The 22,813-nt window shown below is 45.4% G+C and overlaps 1 protein-coding gene across 1 annotated transcript in view; it reads right to left on the bottom strand.

Moving 5' to 3' along the window:
* Positions 1–22,813, bottom strand: part of ABHD17C (abhydrolase domain containing 17C) — a gene marked incomplete at its 5' end in the record, with an annotated part of 54,478 nt that extends 31,665 nt beyond the window's left edge. Inside the window, one exon of the mRNA XM_010843393.1 lies at positions 22,389–22,813. Within this exon, the coding sequence (XP_010841695.1) occupies positions 22,389–22,813 (425 nt within the window). The remainder of the gene's footprint in view (positions 1–22,388) is intronic.

Raw genomic sequence — 22,813 nt, 5'->3', positions numbered from 1 at the left:
CAGCGAGACAGGGACCAGATGGTTAGAGGGAAATTGCTGTCATTTCCCTGGCTTTTACCCTTTAAGGTAAAGCTTTGGGATACTTATTACTAAAACAAACATTAAACAGATGAATTAATTGATAGCAGATCATAAAAGTATACTAAGAACTTTATGATGAATCAAATTTTGCACTTGATGATAGAAATTAAAATAACTTCCTAAAGGAATTATGAGTTAGACAACTGAGTAGCTCCCGGATTTCTAGATTTTAGACATAAGCCCAGCTGCCCCTTCCTTTCCTATGCCCATAAAATAGGGAAATGGTTTAGGTTGCCAAATAAAATACAGTAAGTCCCCTACATACGAACCTTGAAGTTGCAAACTTTCAAAGATGCGAATGTATTATAAACCTATTACAGTACAATACTACATAGCCGATTGTGTTACTTGGGTACCTAAGCTCACTCACTTTGTTGGACTTACAAGCAAATTGGACTTAGAAATGCACTCTTAAAACAGAACTCATTCATATATGCAGGGGGCTTAACTGTAATTTTAAAGAAGATTTTAACAACAAAAGCAAGAGTGGCAAAAATCTCAGAATATTGGACCTTTAAATACATCCAGCTACTGGAAACCTGCATTGCCTTTTCCTTATTTTGCTTTGAACAAGTCAGAGTGTCTTCTTACATCATGAACTGGCATTAGGGATACACCAGATCATTCCAGTTCTCATGTCCCTTCCAAGGATCATCTATCTGACTGTATACCCTAAGGGTCTACCTGGTGGCTCAGATTATGAAGAATCTGCCTGCCATGTAGGAGACCCGGGTTCAATCCCTGGGTCGGGAAGATTCCCTTCCCGGGAATAGCAACTCACTCCAGCATTCTTGCCTGGAGAATCCCATGGACAGAGTAGCTTGGCAGGCTACAGTCCATGGGGTCACAGAGAGTTGGACACAACTGAGAAACTAACACACACACACACACACACACACAGAAATGTAATGGACTTATAGAACACAGCACAGTTAACCAGAGAAATGATCATGCTGTTTCATATCTCTGGCCATAATTCAAGAAGACTAAACTTTAGTGGCATGAGAGGAGAAGGAAAGGATTAAAAATGATTTTCCTTATGAATGCTGTCTTACACCAGGGATCCATTCTGCCAAGAAATCTATAATGCTGTGGATATAACTCTTCTACTGCAAGAGCCTCTCCTAGGGTCAGCTGCTGCTGCTACTGCTGCTAAGTCACTTCAGTCGTGTCTGACTCTGTGCGACTCTAGAGATGACAGCCTACCAGGCTCCCCAGTCTCTGGGATTCTCCAGGCAAGAACACTGGAGTGGGTCAGAGACCCTCTTATTTCCAAGAAATTATAAGGGACCTAGAGCCTGATAAGAACTCATAAAGCAGAGAGATTTCCAATAGGGTCAGAGGACTTATCTTACTAATACTTGTCCTGTGATTGTTGAGACAGAAACTTGTCCAGATCCAGTCTGGGCTTAAGTCAGTAAACCCTTATTAAAAACTGCCAAGTAGTAGGCTCTTAAGCAGCTGGTTGTGATAAACACCCTATATCCTTGGGGGAGAGCAGGGGACGTGACTCCAGGAAACCATGTGCAATGATAATTCAAGCTCCTGAGGATAAGAACCCCACTCTGTAGTTATCCCTCCAGGCCAGGTCAATAAATCTCAGATGAATTTTTAAGGATTTTCACTTTCCATCTACAAAGAGAATTTCTGCCATTCCATTGGAAAAACTGGTTCAACTTTAAAACGCTCGGGAATAAAACACTGTTCTATTATTTAAAATAGGTCATAATGGCTCCTTAGAACCAATTTGGGGAATGAAATTAAAGAGAAGAATGAGAAAGAAAGCTCAATAGTGCTTTAAAAAGGGAGGGAGGTGGGGGTGGAACTTCCCAGGCAGCCCAGTGGTTAAGATATCTCTTTCCATCGCAAGGGGTGCTGTTTGATACCTGGTCAGGGACCGAAGATCCCACATACCTTGCAGACAGAAAAACAAAACATAAAACAGAAGCACTATTGCAACAAATTCAATAATGACTTAAAAAAAAATGGTCATATTAAAAAATATATACCTTTAAAAGGAGGGTGGCATCAAACATGGCAAGACTATGTTGCTGGAATATTTGCACACAGCTGACAAAATCATTAGAAAACAACTGTGGAAGTAATTTCTAATGGCAACAAATTGAAGAGGAAGCCTTAGAACATTTTTAAAGTCAAAAGAAATATACTGAAACCAAGCACTTGCTACTTAACAGCCACACCGGGTGATGTAAGTCGTTTTCTCCTCCTCCACTTCCTTCTATCTTTGTATCAAGTAGTGATAACTGTCTCTCCTGTCTTTCTCATAGAGCTATTCTCAGGAACAAAGACTGTCTGGGATAGTACTTTGGAGATTACAAAACCCTTTAGAAATACAGTAAGCTATTTTTCAAATCTTTAAAATAAAGGATATCTACTATTGATATAAACTTTTTCCTTTTCTTTCCCTCTTTCTTTTCAGATTTTTAAAAATCCATATGAACAAACTTACATACAAGCACTTTACATTTACTGATTTACTACTCATAACGAACACGACTGCATATACAACTATCATTCTCCATTTTACAGAAGAGGAGACCAAGTCACAGAAGAAACGCACAGGTAGGTTTCAAACCCAGGATGTTGGGCTGCTCTGTCCTTGCTCTGCACCATGGAGCTTCCCGAGAGTTATCAAGGGTTCTGTGTCCTCATCCTCAGCCACCTTCACTTTAGCAGGATCCGTACAACAAAAGCGAATTAGTGAGGACTATCCAATCCAAGTGCTGAAAAGAACCTGAGTGGACATCTCAATAGGAAAGAATCATTTCTATTCTTTCTTTCATTTGATTTCCAAAGGTTCAGGAGGCTTTTTTTTGTTTGTTTGTTTTTTGTTTTCAGAATACCATTAGACAAAAGCACTGAATTCTATGTTGGGGGTGGGGTGGAGGAGGGAGGAGCAAGGCACTTCTCTGGGGATATTCAGTTATCCTTTAAATGCCAACTAAAGATTTTCTGGTTCTGTAGAAGTAGAAGATCTGGTAACAATGCAAGACTGTACCAAGTGTCTGGCCAAACACCTGACACATCAGACACTCAGTTTGCCCAAGGACTGCCACTTCTAAAAATGCTAATTTCTCATCATGCTCAGATCCTACAATTCTGAGAAAAGAGATCAAAATCTATTAAGTAACCATATTAATCTAGAACACTGTTGTCCACTTTTCATCATGCATCCTTTTTCATAAAAATGAGAACATGTACTCCTAGTGTACATGTGTAAGATGTATAAAACTTATATATACATGCTTTAAAACACTATAAAATCTTATGAACATTTAAAACAAAAACATAAATTGAAAAATAGCAGGAATCTAATAAAATGGTATAGATGATTTTATTTGCAAAGCAGAAACAGAAACACAGACAGAGAACAATCGTATGGATACCAAGCGGGGGAAAGAGAGGTGGGATGAATTGGGAGATTGGGATGAACATAAGGAAGCCCAACATATATATACTACTGTGTATAAAATAGACAACTGATGAAAATCTACTCTATAGCACAGGGAACTCTACTCAGTACCCTGTGGTGACCTAGACGGGAAGCAAATCCAAAAAAAGAGATATGTGCGTACTTGCTGTACAGTAGAAACTAATACAACATTGTAAAGCAACTATACCCCAATAAAAATTAAGAATAAATAAATAGCAAGCAGAAATATAAGTTCTGGTATTTTCTTTGCACATCCCAACATACAAGTCTTGAGCATCCTGGATGATGCTTACCCCACCCCATCACCTTGGTAGAGGAGTAACAGAGAATACTGTGATTTCAGAACCAGAGCCCCAGGGTCCAGGGTCAAGATGACAGGGTCCACAATATCATCTCTGTGTGACCCTGTGTGACCTGTGTCTCCGTTTGCCCCTGGGACAAGTCATTCCTCCCTGCTGGTCCTCAGTTTTCAAATCTTGGTATATGTTGGTCGCTCAGTCATGTCCGACTCTTTGCCATCCCATGGACTGTAGGCTGCGAAGCTCCTCTGTCCATGGGATTCTCTAGGCAAGAGTACTGGAGTGGGTTGCCATTTTCTTCTCCAAGGGATCTTCCTGACCCAGGGATTGAATCTGGATCTCCTGCAAGTGGAGATAACAGTTTCTACCTTACAGATATGTTGATGATTAAAATAATGTACTGAGTGTAATGTGCTTAGCACAACACAGACAACCCAGGAATGATGGTTAAACCAGAACTGACATTTAATGCAAACCACCTTCTTATAAATGGAGAAAAAGTGAGGCCCAAAGACATTACCTGACTTTCCAGGCCATGGAACTGGATATCCCAATGGTGGCCTAGAAGCCACCATCTCTTAGCTCCAGATCAGTGATCTTTTAACTGTACCTTAGGGGGTTCTCTGGTGGCCTAGTGGTTAGGATTCCTGGCTTTCACTACCACGGCCTGGGTTCAGTCCCTTGTTTGGAAACTGAGATCCCACAAGATACATGGTGTGGCCAAAAAAGGAAAAAGATATATATATATTAACTGTAACCTACTATTTCTAAATAAATGGAACACATTCTGGGGTCCCCAACTTTTCTATCTTTATAACACTGGTGTTGAAACCAAGGGTCAAGACTCCAAAACCTTTTCTTTGATAAATATTTGGTATTAAATCTACTTAATATCTTCCTTAAATTTATTCTTACAAGGCAATCCATGCTCCAAAGATGGTACAATACCAGAGCACACCAGGAAAAGCTCGTGTCTGCAGCTAGCTCATCACAGGCTGATGCAGACAGCAAGAAGATGTTACTGGGAGGCAGACAGCTAGGATTTGTGCATTTCAAAGATGTAGATTTTTCCTTTAAAAAAAAAAGAGAGACCTATTATAAAATAATGACAAAAGAGTAAGGAGGGAGCGTGGGTTGAAGTATACAGATGCTATAAGAATGGCAGAATGTTGATAGCAGTTGAAGGTGGGTGAGAAAGACATGGTGTTTAATATTTTATTTGCCTTGTATATCATAATAAAGAGAAGACTCCTGAGAGTCCCTTGGACTGCAAGGAGATCAAATTGATTTAGTCAATCCTAAAGGAAATCAACCCTGACTATTCATTGGAAGGACTGATGCTGAAGCTTCAATACTTTGGCCACCTGATAGCAAGAGCCCACTCACTGGAAAAGACTCTGATGCTGAGAAAGACTGGAAGGCAATAGGAGAAGAGGGCAGCAGAAGATGAGATGGTTGGATGGCATTACTGACTCAATGGACATGAATCTGAGCAAATTCTATGAGATAGTGAAGGACAGGGAAGCCTGGAATGCTGCAGTCTATGGGGTGGCAAAGAGTCAGACACGACTTGGTGACCGAACAGCAACAATCATAAAAGTTTTTTTAAAAAATGGCAAGGGGGGAAAAATAGCTAGTGTAGAAGTCTCAAGGACCTCTGGAAATGAAGACAACAGGGAGGCAGTCAGTGGAATTGGACGGACACTTTTCTCCCGTTCTGCTTTCTCTCATTTGTCAGCTGAGATGAAAAAGATACATATTCCTCAACAATAGCAGCCACAACCACCTTCTCCAAGTCTTTTAAAAACATGAGCTGGTCATCAGTACATGTGTGGAGGACTGGGGGCGTGTACTTTGACAGCAGGTAGACTTGCAGCCACTCCTGGCCCATCAACAACAAGAAAGACAAACATCCCCCTATCACCTCAAAGTACTCCTGCTACCCTTCTTGGGGTGGCCCCTGCAGGCAGCTTTGTCTTCCAGTCATGTGAAGGAGGGGACGGTGGGCTATGGAGAGGACCTCAGTCCCCAGGGTCCGAGTTGCCCCTCTCCCTCCCCTGAGCTAGGGTAGACACTCACACCCTATTCAGGAGAGAGACCTCAACAGGAAGCTGTGTGTGTTAGTCATTCAGTTGTGTCTGACTCTCTGCAACCCTAAGGACTGTAGCCCACCAAGCTCCTCTGTCCATGGGATTCTCCAGGCAAGAATACTGGAGTGGGTTGCCATGCCCTTCTGCAGGGAAAGCTGGGGCGGCCACAGATAACCGGTGGTGCAAGCAAAGGAGATTAAGACTCTGAATCTTAAACCTGCAAAGAAAGAGGCCTCAGTAAAAACACCGCCCACCCATCACCCCCTCCTGCACCCAATCATTCTCCTTACTGCTTTGATGACACTCAGTGGTCTTTGGTACAACACAAGGAGTGTTGTACTGGGGTTTCTGTGCAAGCAAAAGTCAGTCTGGCCGTGTCCTCAAAAAGATCGCATTATTTTCTTCCTTTCTCCCTCCCTCCCTCCATTCCTTCCCTCCTTTCTTTCTTTTTTTTTGCCACATCTTACAGGATCTTATTTCCCAGACCAGGGATGGAACCCACGCTCTCTTTTTTTTTGCCACATCTTACAGGATCTTATTTCCCAGACCAGGGATGGAACCCATGCTCCCTGCATTGTTAGTGTGGAGTCCTAGCCACTGGACTGCCAGGGAAGCCCCAAGGAGATTACATTCTTACGTTCTTGCAGGAGTCAGACAGAACAAACCAACGACCAGGTGATGAGAGCTAGTACAGACGTATAATCAGAGTTCTGGGAGGACAGAGAGGGGTGGCTGCCTGGTTGGCAAGGTTGTGCAGAGGAGACCAGTCAGTGGGAGTGGGGTGGGGTGGATTCTGAACAGCCTGTGCTGGCCTGACAAGGGCATACCAGATAAAGACACAGAAAAGTCAAGACATGTTTTTCTCCCATAAACATACAGTCTTTTATTCCAAGCAGCACTTTTCAGAAAAGAGGTGCTCATGGAAGAGACAAGTCCTGAAAGATTTAGATTCCAGTTGTCTGGGGTGTGAATTAATTAGCTTTGCAATCCTTGAGTCAAAGGGAGGATGGGAGAATGACTCAAAAATAATACAAGGATGGAATTTAGAAGTTAAAGATGTCTATAAATGTCCCCAAGAAACTTTTGTCTCGAGGACCTCCCTAGTGGACCAGTGATTGAGGATCTGCCTCCCAACGCAGGGTACGTGGCTTTGATCCCTGGTCGGGGAACTAAGATCCCACATGCAATGGGGCAACTAAGCCTTAGTACTGCAACTACTGAGCCCACACGCCCTGAAACCTGAGCTCCACAACTAAGAACCGACGCAACCAAATAAACAAACAAATATTTATTTTAAAAAAGAAAAGAAACTCTTGTTCCATTTTCAGTTCAGAGAGAAAATAAATGGAAATAGGTTGGCGGAGGGATTATGCAAATTAAAACTGTCATCTTCACCATACTTAATCCTGCTAAAGTGACTATGATACTCTCACATTTTACACAAGATGTGTAAACTCGGGTCCATCTGAGTCAGCATCAGGGTTTTCAGAAGATGGTCCAGGAGAAGCCAGGAAGCAGACGGTAATGATGGGCCCCCTGGGAGGACCACAGAACACAGGAGCAAGCAGAGCCTTCTGCAGGCTGCTAGGGGTGCTCGGCAAGCTCGGAGCCATCAAGCTGCTCTCCCAGTTCCTCAGAAGAGATGGCAGGCAAGATCAGTGATCACTCCCCAGGGACAGAAAGTGACCAAAGAGCCACAACTCAAGTAAGCAGAACATATACAGCTTGATGCCACGGGGATGTCTCCTGGGGAGACTGTTAGCTGCTCAGTCATGTCTGACTCTTCTGCGACCCCATGACCATGGGATCAAACCCATGTCCCCGGTACTGTGGGAAGATTCTTTACCATCTGAGCCACCAGGGAAGCCCAAGTCTCCTGGGGAGACTAGTCACCCACCGGAACATCTGACCCTCCCATGCTGGGTTTGTTCAGGGGCCTGGCAAAACCAGATGAAAGGCCTAAATAGGCTGTTATGGGGTGACTTGGAGAAGGCAATGGCACCCCACTCCAGTACTCTTGCCTGGAAAATCCCATGGATGGAGGACCCTGGTGGGCTGCAGTCCATGGGGTTGCTAAGAGTCGGACACGACTGAAGTGACTTAGCAGCAGCAGCAGCAGCAGCATGGGGTGACCTTGGCAAGGAGGTGGCAGAGGCAGGGCTACCCCAGGGACAATGCCAGTTCTCCCAAGTTTGTTTTTGGTTTAACTGCTTTCCCTCTTGGAAGGGACGATGCCCAAATTTATCTGCAGTCCAGACTTCATTCCTGAACTGGACTTACACCCTACTGTCTGCTCTTCATCTCCACTGAGAAGTCTGATGTGTGGGGCTTCCCCGGTGGCTCAGTGGCAAAGAATCTGTCTGCCAATGCAGGAGACAGGTGTTCCATCCCAGATCAGGGAAGATCCCACATGCCATGAGGAACTAAGCCTGAGTGCCACAACTACTGAGCCTGTGCTCTAGAGCCTGGGAGCCACAACTACTGAGCTCACGGGTCCTAGAGCCTCTGCTCCATAACAAGAGAAGTCTGTGCACAGCAACTAGAGAGCAGCCCCTGCTCACCACGACTAGAAAAAAGCCCATGCAGCAACAAAGACCCAGCACAGCCAAAAATGAAAATAAATATATAAATAAAATTGTTTTTTAAAAAAGAAGTCTGATAGGTACCTCAGACTCACTGGATCCGACGCTAGACTCCTGACCTCCCCTGCCCCCTATCCTGAACCACTTACTTACACCCCCACCCACAACCTTAATCAACTGCAACTCTTAAGTTTCCTGTTGTTCGAGTGGCATCAGCCACGCACTCCCTTGCTCACTGCTGCTGCTGCTAAGTCGCTTCAGTCCTGTCCAACTCTGTGCGACCCCATAGACGGCAGCCCACCAGGCTCCGCTGTCCCTAGGATTCTCCAGGCAAGAACACTGGAGTGGGGTGCCACCAGCATATACTGCTGCTTCTGCCTTTAAAGAAACATCCATATCTGAGCTCGTCCCTCCACCTCTGCTGTTACCACTCTGGTCCAAGCCCCCATCATCACATATCTAAAGCACTGCAGGGGAATTCAAATTCAAATTCAAATTCTGAATTCAGAGATCCTGAAATATCCTTGCATTATTTACGACAACAGGGATAAATCAAGTTGCTCTAGTTAAACCCATGTATAAGAATCTTGTTCTGGTATCACAGACCTTCATAGTCAATATAATTATCACTGCATAGGTCTGGTTCTCTCCAATGACAATCACTAACAACAGTTTTGGGTAAGTTAGAATTCTCATGTGATTACCAACCATAATAAAAATAATGGAGGTGTTAGCCAGCAGTTATAATTACCGTCTGCAAACTCCCTCTTTGCGAATATACTCTGAATAAAGGCTTGCTCTGCATTTTTCCTCCAATGTAACTGCCCATTTAAAAATGTAAACTGAGGATTTCTCTGGTGGTCCAGTGGTTAAGACTCTGTACTTCAAATGCAAGAGACTATGGCTGGATCCCAAGTCAGGGAACTAAGATCCCAGACGCCAAGCATCATGGCCAAAAAAGAAAAAAAAAATTTTTTTTTAGATATAAAAACATAAACTAAAGGAACAAACTAATAATCAGCATCGGAGGTTCTTTGTGTTCCTTTTCCATCCGAGGATTTAAGCAGTGCTCGGTTAATAAGTAATCTTGAGGTGACTGACTGTTCTCAGTGACCCAACAAATCAATGACACACCACAGTTAACTGTTGGTCTGAGCACTGAATGCGAATGGCTGAGGCTTTCTGGAAACAGGTTTCCAGTTTCACCATGGTGCCATGGTTTTAACACTCTGAAGTAAATCAATATTGTGGAAGTTATCAATGAGCTCCATTTTACAGAGCCTTGAAAACTCAATATGAGATCTCTGGTACAAGGCATCATGGGAGTATTCATATTTCAGAAGGAAATCTGTGCATTCAGGTCCCTAGACCAACTTTTGGAAATAAAGATACCTCTATATATTGATATTAGACAACATATTAAAAAGCAGAGACATCACTTTGCCAACAAAGGTCTGTATAGTCAAAGCTATGGTTTTTCCAGTAGTCATGTATGGATGTGAGACTTGGACCATAAAAAAGACTGAGCACCAAAAAATTGATGCATTTGAATTATGGTGCTGGAGAAGACTCTTAAGAGTCCCTTGGACAGCAAGGAGATCAAACCAGTCAATCCTAAAGGAAATCAACCCTGAATATTCATTGGAAGGGCTGATGTTGAAGCTCCAATACTCTGGCCACCTGATGTGAAGAGCCAACCCATTGGAGAAGACCCTGATGCTGGGAAAGACTGAGGGCAGGAGGAGAAGGGGACACAGAGGATGAGATGGTAGGATGGCATCATTGACTCAATGGACAAGAGTTTGAGCAAACTCCAGGAGATGGTAAAGGACAGGGAGGGAAGCCTGGTGTGCTACAGTTCATGGGGTCACAGAGTAGGACACGACTTAGTGACTGAACAACAGCAACAATCTATCAAAGGTCATCCCAGTAATAAAGAGCAACCAGAATGTCATGAGTGCTGGAGAGAGAGGAAATATCCTGTTTCACCCAGCATGCAAGTTCCAATACTGAGAGCTAAGCCTGGAAACAGCAGGGTGAGGGAAGAGAGCAGAGGAAGGGTTGGCAAAGTAATTGTGAGGTATTGGGTTACAGGTATGGTTTCCTCTCTTTTTAAGATCTCCTTTAGGGATATAAACACCTCAGTAGATGAAGTGCTATCTGATTTAAAATACTAACGCACACCACTCTCCAAAGCCAGAGCATGATACTTAGAGCCCACGAGCCCAGAGGAAGAAATTCAGAGGCTCTTTCCCCTTTGTCACAAATAAAACTAACACTCCTTTACAGTTCTTTTATAGCCACACCCACCAAGCTCCCTTGACCGGGGTATTATTTACATCTCTGGAGAGAAGGGAGGGAGCAATTTCCTTAACACCTGATCTAAGTGCCCAGTCTGGGCTCCCCTGGTGTCTCAGTGGTGAAGAACAGGCCTGCAATGCAGGAGACACAAGAGACGCAAGTTCGATCCCTGGGTGGGGAAGATCCCTGGAGAAGGAAATGGCGATCCACGTACTATACTCCATGGGGTCCTAAAGAGTCGGACATGACTCAGCGACTAAACTATAACTACAAAAAAGCATGTGGTCTACAGCACGATCTGAGCATCTGGTGATTAATGCTCTCAGTGATCTTGTTGTTGCTGTTCAGTCGCTCAGTCGAGTCTGACTCTTTGTGACCCCAAGGACCAGGCTTCCCTGTCCTTCACTATCTCTAGGAATTTGCTCAAACTCATGCTCATTGAGTCTTAAACAACAAAAACACCCCGTCTGCTGTGCTCTGACTGTGTGGAAAACACTGCTAGAGCATGTGACATAAGGTCATTGTTATTATTATTACTGTTATCATTGTAGGCACAGGAAAGTTTTCTCTTCTTCCTTTCTAGGTTCTTTAGCTGGTCTAATAATTAAACCTTGATAAAAGATTAACAAGACAAAAGCAAACAAGTTTAATAACACGTGTATATGGGAAAGACCCAGGAAAACAGAGTAACTCTGAAACGGTGGAAGCCCTCACCTTAAATGCCTTCTTCAGCTAAAGCAAAAGAAGAGGGTGGTGGGATACTCTCTGGGAGGTCACGAGGCAAAGCAGAGAAAACAAAGGTGAGGTTGTAATGCAAATTAAATTATCACCTTCTGCACCAATGAGAGCTCTGCATTCATGATGAAGGTCACCTCCCCCCAACTTCCAGGAGCAGCCTGGAAGACACCCTTACAAATGGAGATTTCCTTTATACATGGAAATGTCCCTGATGCTGGGAAAGACTGAGGGAAGGAGGAGAAGGGGGGCACAGAGGGTGAGATGGTTGGATGGCATCACCGACTCAAACGCACGGTTTGAGCAAACTCTGGAGTTGGTGAAGAACAGGGAAGCCTGGCATGCTGCAGTCCATGGGGTCGCAAAGAGTCGGACAGGACTGAGCAACTGAACAACAACAGCATCTACTTGGGTTTTCCAAAGCTTCTCCTGAGTCTGCAAGTTTCTTAAAATAATCAGCCTCAAATAATCCTGATGCTGAGGAGACAGGAAGTGAAGTGGTCAACTCTGCACCCTGGTAAAATTTAACTGAGGTTCAAAAAGGTTAGGAAACTTGCCCGAGGTCAAGCAGTTAATAAGTGGCCTAGGCAGGACCTGAACTTATACCTGTTTGATTTAAAAATCTCTGCCCAGAACTATCAATGATGTCAGAGAAAGTGAAGGCGTGCAGTCACATCCCTCTTCAGGTTCCCCTTGAGACATTGCCTGAGCTACTTTGACAGAAGAGCCAGAAATTAGCTCTGGCTATAAATCATCTAAATGAAGGACTAAGTCATTCCATCATTCCAAGCTGGGCATCTCTTCTAATCCTAAGACACAGGAGTCCGTGGAACCCTGCAGAGTTTGGGAGCTCCCCTCTTCTCCCTTCTTCACCCACTGTCTCTGGGTGCTCCATGGGCAGTGCAGAATTCTGTCCCCACACCACAGATCAACTTGGCACAGCAGCCCCAGTTGCAGGGCAGAGAGAAGAGAGGTGACTAGAGAGGAGAGTCCTATCGGTCCACAATTTTCCATTCCCAGGCTCAGAGAGGGAGCCAGAGGCTGGTCACAAGGCAACCACATCACTGCTCCACTGACCTGGTTTAAGGTCTATTAATTATGATCTGTTCTTCAAGGCCCGTGCTCTCTGGTCAGACACACGATGGGGCACACAGGCTGAGTGGAGAGTGGAGACTGCCCCGCACAACACTCTCCAGCTGGGGCAGGACTCACTGAGGCCCAGAAGTGCCAGCTGATGCTCCTGGCCATGGCCTCACCTCATCCCCAAGGGAGGAGCCCTGTCCACTTACACAGCCTCAGCCCCAGCCTTACCATCCTGGGGTACAACAGGAGAGTCAAGCATGGGAAGGAGGGGTCTAGAAGCCAGAGGGAGGCCAGCTCCTGGGCAGATGAGTGGGGAGAGGGAAGGTAATAAGCACAGCTGGGTTGGGGGGCAGGTGAGGTGATACGCAGCGATCAGGAGCATGAAGAGGTTTGTTGTAGAAAGAAGGAGCAGGTACGCAGAGAGGAGATGGGAGACACCAGCTCAGAAAGAGGAAGCTGAGAGGGTGAGAATCCAGGGTCTTGATGGCTTCCGAGCCCCCAGCTTCAGTCCCCAAGAGGCTCAGGAATCCTGCAAGTATAAGCGGGGCTGTGTGTCCTCACATGGTCCACATGAGTGGATTCCTGGCCACCAAAGACCTTTGACTAAAACCAACTATATAAGTATATGAAAAAAATCTTCCTTAGCATTCATTTTTCTCCAAGTCTTAACCAATGAGGGCTTCCGTGGTGGCTGGGACAGCAAAGAATCTGCCTGCAATGCAGGAGACCCAGGTTCAATCCCTGGGTCAATAAGATCTCAAGAAGGAAATTGCAATCCCTCCAGTATTCTTGCTTGGGAAATCCCATGGACAGAGGATCCTGGTGGGCTACAGTCCATGGGGTTGAAAAGAGTCCAATCCTTAACTACAGTCTCTAGGCGAGCGCAACTCAACTGAGGCTGCATGCAAGCATACACATATGCACACACATGTGAATTCATGTTCCTTTATACATGTACACACACAGACACACATACATGCATATGTCTAGACACACATACACACACGAAAAATATCTACCTAGGGCTGCTGAGATGCAGCCAGGCTTGAGATTCACTGCAGAGACAGAGTCCACCACGTTTCTCAGTGTAGTCAAGAGAAGCAAATTCAGAAACATTAGGTACGCTCCCTTAAAAATCACGAAACACAGCCTTACTTAAAGAAGGCACCTCAGAAGACATGTACAGTATGTCCCCTACATATGAACAAGTTCCATTTCCGGAAAGCATTCATAAGTCCAACAAAGTTAGCCTAGGTACCCAACTAACACAATCGGTTATATAGTACTGTACTGTCATAGGTTTATGATACTCTTCACACCAATGATACACACAAAAACACACAAAATAAAACATTTAAATCTTACAGTAGTACAGTACCTTGAGAGGTACAGGAGTAGAGTACAACAGCTGCACACAAGGGCTGGCATCGAGAGACAGAGAGGAGGTGGGAGATGGTAGAGCTGAAGGGTCATCAGCAATAGGAGCCGGAGGACAAGCTGAGAGGTCATTCATGCCTGAGGGTGATGGAACGCATGTTCGCATCTTTGAAAGTTCCCAGCTTAAAGGTTCATATGCAGGGAACTTACTACAGTCGCCTCCCTTGTTTTGAAAACAATGCAATGTAAAGCACAGGGGTGTGGGGTGCCTCCCTGTGCAAGGCGACAACACGGGTTAGAGGGACTGTTGGAATTACAACTAATTTCCCTAGTTCAAAAGGTTTTGTGCTCATCTCACTTTCGCAAATTAAAACTTTTATGAATCAGCAAGCCTATTATTTAAAGCAATCCTGCAGTGGGGGGTGGGGAATCATTCTAATACACAAATAATGATATCCTAAGTACAGCTGTGTTGAGACTTCAGATTCTTGTACCCAGGGCTTCTTAAAGTGAAGCAGAATTACGGCCTCAACACTGGCTTAAGCAAAATCTAATAGATAGAGTAAGTCTGCCACCACCATGAACAGTACAATCCCTGAAGGCAGATTCTGGAGTCTTATACGGGGTTATTAATATATGTAGTTGTTGTTGTTTAGTTGCTAAGTCATGTCTGACTCCTTCGAGGCCCCATGGAGTGTAGCCTGCCAGGCTCCTCTGTCCATAGGATTTCCCAGGCAAGAATACTGGAGTGGGTTGACATTTCCTTCTCCAGGGGATCTTCCTGGCCCAGGGACTGAACTTGGGTCTCCTGCACTGCAGGCAGGTTCTTTACCACTGAGCTACCTGGGAAGCCCTCATGAGTTGAGTAGTTATTAATTTGGAGAGAGGGACAGAAAGGCAGGCAGTAGCAGAAGGTTGGGAGTGATGTCAAGGATTTGCTCTAAGTGACCTCAGGATAGTATCACTCTAATGACTTCAAGGGAAAAAAAGGGGATTGTGGGGAAGGCTTTCCATCAATATTCCATTGTACCAGTAGAGTTTTCAGACTGAATTTTAGATAAGATTGAGCCTCCAATATTGCCCTAAATAAAAACAAGTATGCTTAGAAAAGGAAGCCCATTAAGGAGTAATTGACCATTGACACAGAAACTGAAAACGCCTGTCAGATCTTTGGTACTTGGCTCACAAAAGGAAAGTAAGACCCCTCGAAAAATAGAACCATCGGAGGGAATTCCCTGGTGGTCACTGGCTAAGACTCTGAGTTCCCAATACAGGAGGCCTGGGTTTGATCCCTAGTCAGGGAACTAAGATCCCACAGGTTACAACAAAGATCCTGCATGCTACAGCCAAAACCCAGCACAGCCAAAGAAATAAGTAAATATTTTAGAAAAAAAAAAGAACCATGGGAAAGTGAGGTTTAGTGGGAAAAGGGTGACAGCTCAGAATCTGGCTGTGCTAGAGAGAAACCCAGCAATGACGGATCGGGGAGGGCGGATTGAAGAAGCAGGTACAGTCCAAGAGCACTGGAGGAGGGGAGTGGAGCCACAGCAAACCACAGAAACACACTGCACCTGTGTCAGTTTCAACAGGTCTGCTCTTAAGATTACATTCTTATTAGTGGGATATTTGCACACTGACTACCTTGAATGTCAAGCTGCTATTCTATTTCCATTCTAGGAAGATCACTGTGCATTCACGTATCACACCATTCACAGAACATTCTCTTTACTCTGTCCCTAATCAGTGAAACTAAGGTAGAAACACGAGCATTCTTCCTTCCATCATACTATAGAATTCCCTCTGAGAAAACTGACAACAAAGAAGTTAGGTCGTTAACTTTAACCTGCTTGGGAAACTAGTCACCGTTTGGCTCTTCCCAGGAGAAATCCATCCTGACTCATAAATGTAAACAACACCCACAACCAATAGCAGGTGCGTTTCAAGAGCCCACTACCTGAGGGTATCCATTACAGTCTTCCCAGGACAGGGATTTTCCAATTATATGGATCCTTTAAATCACAAAGGGAAAAGTTATAAAAGAGCAACACATGGCTACACATTTAAAGTTTCTCTAAAATCTAATCTGTCTCACAGAAAAAAGAAAGTTTCACATTAACAATAGGCAAGGGAAACTATCTTAGTGGCCAGTACAAGTACAGTATCAATACACGTGTGTTTGATGGTTAATGGCTCATTAGTTGAGAGAAGGAATGAGTGAAGGGAAATAGTCTTTTGTAACTTGTCACAGTTTAGACCGTAAAGAATCCACCTGTAACGCAGGAGCCCCAAGTTTGATCCCTGGGTCAGGAAGATCCCCTGGAGAAGGGAATGGCAACCCACTCCAGTATTCTTGCCTGGAGAATTCCATGGACAGTGGAGCCTGGTCCATGGGGTTGCAAACAGTAGGACACAACTGAGCAACTAATACTTTTGTACCTAGACACTGTAAGTCCTTTTTCCCCCCAGCATCTCTGCTTGTGACATCTTAGTTCCGTGACCAGCGGTGAAACCTGGGCCCCTGCAGTGAAAGCACAGAGTCCTAACCACTGAACCACAGGCAATTCCCTGAAAATTCTTATTTACCTTCCTCTCTCAGCATTGCTTTCTCTGACAATGTTACCAAATGCCTCTCTCCTCCACAGTTTTTGCATGAAGCAACTTCTATAGATGGTGATGGTAAACACTAACAACAAATTGACTCATAAATGCCCCTACTTTCCTGTTTCTCTAGATGAAAATGTTTCAGCTAAAATTCTCCCCACTTTACTTACACCTCATTCCTTGAGTTATTTGCTTGTTTGGGTTTACACCTTCAAATCAGCTTGATTTTGATTCACTCCCTCTTGAATCACAAGCCCCAATTCTGCAGCCTAAAGCTGCTCACATCCAAAAAGGATGTGTGTTGAGGAGGCTTAATCCGCCTACTTAATCCCACCTTAACCAACAGGCAGCTTTTCCTGCACAGATTAATCACTCCCCTTCCCCCCAACCCAAATTACAACACTGCCCTCCAATAAGGTTGCAATGATTTTCATAGTGTCCTTTCTACAGATATTTCTAAGTGACTCCAATTCACTCCCTCAATTGCTTGGCTACACAGCATGCTTGTAAAGGGCATCAGTAACTCAAATGTAAAACATGTCCCAACCTTCAAGGCCTCTACCATGCTTAGATTCTCCACTGTCTCTCTCACTGTTCCAATACCAACTGCCCATAGGCTGAACAGTATCTATGTGTGTGTGAATGTAAGCACGTGTCCCACTCCCAAAATTTATCTCTTGAAATCTAACCCACAGGGTGATGTTTTGGGACATGGGGCTTTTGAAGGGTGACTAGGTCTTGAGGGTGAAACCCATATGAATGGGATCAGTGAGTGCCCTTACAAAAAGTAAAAGTGTTAGTCCCTCAGTTGCGTCTGACTCTTTGTGAACCCATGGACTGTAGCCTGCCAGGCTCCTCTGTCCATGGAATTCTCCAAGCAAGAATACTAGAGTTGGTTGCCATTCCCTTCTCCAGGGATCTTCTCGACCCAGGCAGGGATCGAACCCAGGTCTCCTGCATTGCAGGCAGATTCTTCATCACTGAGCCCCCAGGAAGTCCTTATAAACCAGCCCAAGAAAACTCCCTTGGCTCTTCCACCTTGTGAGGACATAACGAGAAGCTGGCAACCAAAAAACAGGGTTCTTGCCAGAGCCTGACCATGCTGACACCCTGATCTCAAGACTTTCAGCCTCCAGCACTGACAAATTTGTGTTGCTTTTAAGCCACTCACTCCACGGTACTTTGCTATAGCAGTCGAACCTTATAAGACATCAGCTTCTTTCTTCTAAGCTCAGTCTATACCCTCCTTTCAAATCCAACCTCTCTAATGCATACGTTTCAGTCATTTTTCAAATGCTTAAAATAATCACCTCTTGCCCAACTAGCAATGACCCACCTTTCCTGCCTTCAAGTTTACTTCCTCCCCAAATCCTTACTTTAGATGACTTGCCGACTTACTTAGGGGATGTGCTACCTTTACCTATGGAAACACCAGGCAGTGATTGTGTTTGAAGTCCTCCACCGAGGACTGGACCCATCGCTAGAGCATGCAGAGAGGGTGGGCCAAAAAGTTTGTTCAGATTTTTCCACATCTTGAAAAACCCAAGCAAACATTTTGGCCAATCAACATGGAGAAAGGATGCAAAGAAATACAAAAGGGTTACTGTTACTCTGTTGTCCAACAGAGATGCTTCAAGGCTGCAAGCATGAGAGATAGTGGATGCAAAGTGGATCAGACCTTGAGCCAATACAATTTTTGTTTTGAGCCAATACATTGTAACCTCTTTGCCTATGATTATGCCCATGGATACGAGATCCTAGAGGTAAAATAGATGCAACTTAAAAATTAGGAAAATTTGAATCTATTTATTTATGGGGTGCCCGTATGTGCAAACCACTAAACAAATATTTAATGAGTTCCTATTATCTTAAGGCACTTTGCCTGTTGTTGGGAATACAGAAGACAGGAAGTGCTTGCCCTCAGGGAACTTCCAATTTAGTGAGATGCAGTTAAACAACAAGAAACAGCAACACAATGTGATTAGTGCAGATGAACGAACAGGAACACCAGGCGCTCATGAACCCAATCAGGATCCAGTCAGGATGGAGAACGAGGGGTACAGGAAAAGGGCCCACACAAAAGGCCAGGCAAGCACCAGAAGGCCTTACAGTCCTCCTAGGGGAACAACCTAAGTGCAGAGATGGAAATGATTTAGGATGGCGTTGGCTTTCCAATCAGAGTTCTGAGCAGCCTGGTTCCTCAGATCAGAAAACAGAAAGTTCCCCAAGGAAGGCATGAAGACTGGGAGTAGAAAAGGGGACGTGAGGGGCTTCCCTGCTGGCTCATTGATGAAGAATCTGCCTGCCAATGCAGGAGACACTGGTTCAATCTCTGATCCAGGAAGATCCCACATGACATGGAGCAACTAAGCCCACGTGCCACAACTCTAGAGCCTAGGAGCTGCAACGAGAAGCCGTCACAATGAGAAGCCCATGCACCACAACTAGAGTAGCCCTGTTCACCACAACTAGAGAAAAGTCCACATAGCAATGAAGACCCAGCACAGCCAAAAATTAAATAAATAACATTTTAAGAAAGAAAAGGGGATCTGAGCTAATCAGCCATAGAACAATGCGTATATGTGGTAGGAGGTACTGCTGCCGGGGCCATGACCTGAACAGAGTCATAAACGGGTGGAGAAGAGGGCATCTTCCAGGCAAAGTAGAACAGAAATCTACAGACAGCAGACCAAGGGGAAAGGCTGTTCAGGGATTGCTTAGCTTCACAGTCAAGTAACTCCTAGCCTATTAAAATAACTGAGACATGTATATGCACCTCCAGAAAAATGTGATAAATCAGACTGCATGGTAATGTGGAAACAGTCCTAAACTAGCAATCAGGAGACCTTCCCGATCTTCCTTGAGCCTCTGTCAAATGAGGGTGCATAAGGACAGTATCCATAAATGAGAAGGTAAATTAACTTAGTCCTTCCCAGCCTGCATTCTTTTTCTGCTTCTTAAAAAAAAAGAAAACAAAACATAGTCTACATGTGTAGTGCTCACAGGCAAAACTACTGCTTTGTGAGACATTTGCTTCAAATATATAGAGCACTGAAGAATTGATGCTTTTGAACTGTGGTGTTGGAGAAGACTCTTGAGAGTCCCTTGGACTGCAAGGAGATCCAACCAGTCCATTCTGAAGGAGATGAGTCCTGGGTGTTCTTTGGAAGGACTGATGCTAAAGCTGAAACTCCAATATTTTGGCCACCTCATGCGAAGAGTTGATTCATTGGAAAAGACTCTGATGCTGGGAGGGATTGGGGGCAGGAGGAGAAGGGGACGACGGAGGATGAGATGGCTGGATGGCATCACAGACTTGATGGACAAGAGTTTGGGTGAACTCCGGGAGTTAGTGACAGACAGGGAGACCTGGCGTGCTGCAATTCATGGGGTCGCAAGGAGTCAGACACGACTGAGCGACTGAACTGGACTGTGTATGTGTGCTTGATCTAGATGCAAAACATAAAATGTGTTCCTTCTTGTGGGGTCACAATCAAAAAAGTTTGAAAAGCACAAGGTGTGTAAGGTTTCTTCAAATCCTAAGATTGTCATTTAGCCTTTAAGTTCTAGCCTATTTAACAGGTGAGTAAATCAACCTTGATGTGAGTTCTGGCATAAAACTAAATAAATTCCGAGCAAAGGTGAGCTATGTGCTCAGCTTTGTGCTGTGTGTCTGTGTGTACTAAATTACTTCAGTTGTGTTCAACTCTTTGGGACCCTATGGACCATAGCCCACCAGGCTCCTCTGTCCATGGGATTCTCCAGCAAAGAACACTGGAGTGGGTTACCATGCCCTCCTCCAGCGACACAGGGATTAAACCTACATCTCTTATGTCTCCTGCACTGGCAGGCAGGTTCTTTACCACTAACGCCACCCCATCACACAATTCAAAATTTAACCTTACCCAAAGCCATGCCCATAATTAAATTACATATGACACATGTCTCCGGGAAATAATTATGTCTCCTGTATGTTGTAACACAGACACACCTGCATATTCAGGGCAAAGGATTTGCCTCATGTCTGAAAAAGATTTCATTCTAATCTAGACACTTACATATAGGAACAGTATTCTACAGAAATTTCACCAAATAACCTACTCAAGGTGGGATTATGTTTCACTTTAAGAAGATCTAATGCCAACCCTTTATTTTAATACCTTGACCAACAGCAGCTACTAGTGATCGATCGTGTGTGACAAATATGTATGTGAAACTCTTTATTGAAACAGGTGACTTTTTAACTACTTGTAGATTCTGACTCGGGGGCTTCCCTGGTGGCTCAGCAGTAAAGAATCCACCTGCCAATGCAGGAGACAAAGATTTAATCCCTGGATTAGGCAGATCCTCTGGAGAAGAAAATGGCTACCCACTCACTCCAGTATTCTTGCCTGGAGACTCCCATGGACAGAGGTGCCTGGTGGGCTACAGTCCATGGGGGTCTCAAGAATTGTACAGCCTCAGCCTAAATCACTTTCAAAAAGCTTCATCCAAACAAAGTCCTTCAAGACTTGCGGAGAAGAATGTGAATAAGCAACGTATGAAATCCTAAGTATTTCCCTGTTGGATAGGCCATTTTCCCAGAAAGGCACAGAATAATTTATGAACATATGCATGAACAGGAATGAGGACAAAAATCACTAATGTTGGCTGTCTGCAAGTGGCAGGCAAACACGTTTTAGATAAAGACGACACCTGTCAGTAGCTTAACAGTGCCAATTATACCTATTCTGGGGGCTCTTTCATCTGAAGCAATCCGATGTCAGAGAAAACATGACCTCAGGTGTTTTCACCATCCTGCTACTAGGTGGCTGGGGTGAAGTCACAGATACCCAGACTGGAGCACAAACAGGTGGACGTGACTTGCCCACTTACCCGACTTTCGGGTAACTAGAGACTAAAACTCAAGTTTGGTTTGCTGGTCTTACCGTGTCTAGCCCCAAAACCAAGCCCCCAATTTGTGCCTCGCACATAAAAGACTCCCTCAGTAAACACTTTCTAGTCCTCCTGTGAATGCTAATTCAAGGTCAAGAGATTCCCCAAGCCCTTTAAGCACAAGATTCGAACTCCTCCTGGGGTTTTTTGTTTTTGTTTTTTTAACTAAGTTTCTGATAAAGATGCCAGGCTCACCACCACCAGCTAAACTTCCTGACCGCCTTGCCAGCTACTCAGCCCCGGAAGTCCAACTTCACACCACCCGACCTTCCAGCTCCCTCCAAGGCCGCCCAGACGTGGCCCCGCTGAGCACTTTACAACCGGAACGTATTTTGGAAGCCCTCCCGCCGCGCCCCCTGACTTTACAAGGAAGGAAACAAGAGGTTTGAGCTCATGCGCCTTGCCCAAGGTCACTTCACCCTGAGGCCCTCCAGCCTCTGGCCGCCGGCTCACACAAACTCAACGCGAACCAAGTTGTCTCTGCCCCGTATTTAAGCATGCCCACACTGCCACTTGTGGTGCCCAGAACCACAAAAGACCCAGCCGGGGAGATCGGGGGCACCCAGGCATGCCAAAGCAGGCAAAACCCTGCGAATCTGAACTCTCCAGGAACCAGAGGGCTGGCGGGCTTCTTGAAGGGAGTGAAAGAAAGCCAGGGATGGAAAAGAAAAGAGAAGCCACCACGGCCGCGGAGGGGTGTGTGTGTGCGTGGGGGGAAGGAAATCTCTGTTCGCCCACAGCCCCGAAAGAGGGTCCCTCTCCCCTCAGGCTGCCCCAGAGGCCCCCAGGGGATGCCAGCCCGGCCCCCTCGCAGCGGCCGGCCAGGCCTGGCGATCCTCGCCGGGCTCACCGGGTGCGCAGCGCCTGCCACGCGGCGTCGATGTCGGCGTAGAGGTTCTTCTCGGAGGGCTTGCCGGAGCTGACGCCGTAGCCGGAGTAGTCGTAGGAGAAGATGTTGCAGTTGATGCGCGAGCCCAGGCCGATGTAGAAGCTGCACATCTGGCCCAGGTCCACCGCGTTGCCGTGCGAGAAGAGCAGCGTGTAGCGGCTGGAGGGCGCGCAGCGCACGAACATGCAGCCTAGCCGGTTGTCCCGGGCGGTGCGCGAGAAGAAGACCTCGACGGCGTCCAGCTCGCGCTGCGAGTACTGCCAGTCGGCGCGCTCGCTCAGGTGCAGGCTGCACGCGCCGGGCCCCGCGCCCCCCTCCTCGGGCTGCTGCGGCGCCGGCTGGGCCGCGGCGGAGGCGGAGGAGGTGGAAGCGGCCGAGGCCGGAGC

This window comes from Bison bison, unplaced genomic scaffold, assembly GCF_000754665.1.
Source record: "Bison bison bison isolate TAMUID 2011002044 unplaced genomic scaffold, Bison_UMD1.0 scf7180017864181, whole genome shotgun sequence".
In the NCBI taxonomy this organism is placed as follows: Eukaryota; Metazoa; Chordata; class Mammalia; order Artiodactyla; family Bovidae; genus Bison; species Bison bison.
The sequence above is the reverse complement of the archived record's forward strand: the minus strand, read 5'-3'. Positions and strand labels throughout refer to the sequence as shown.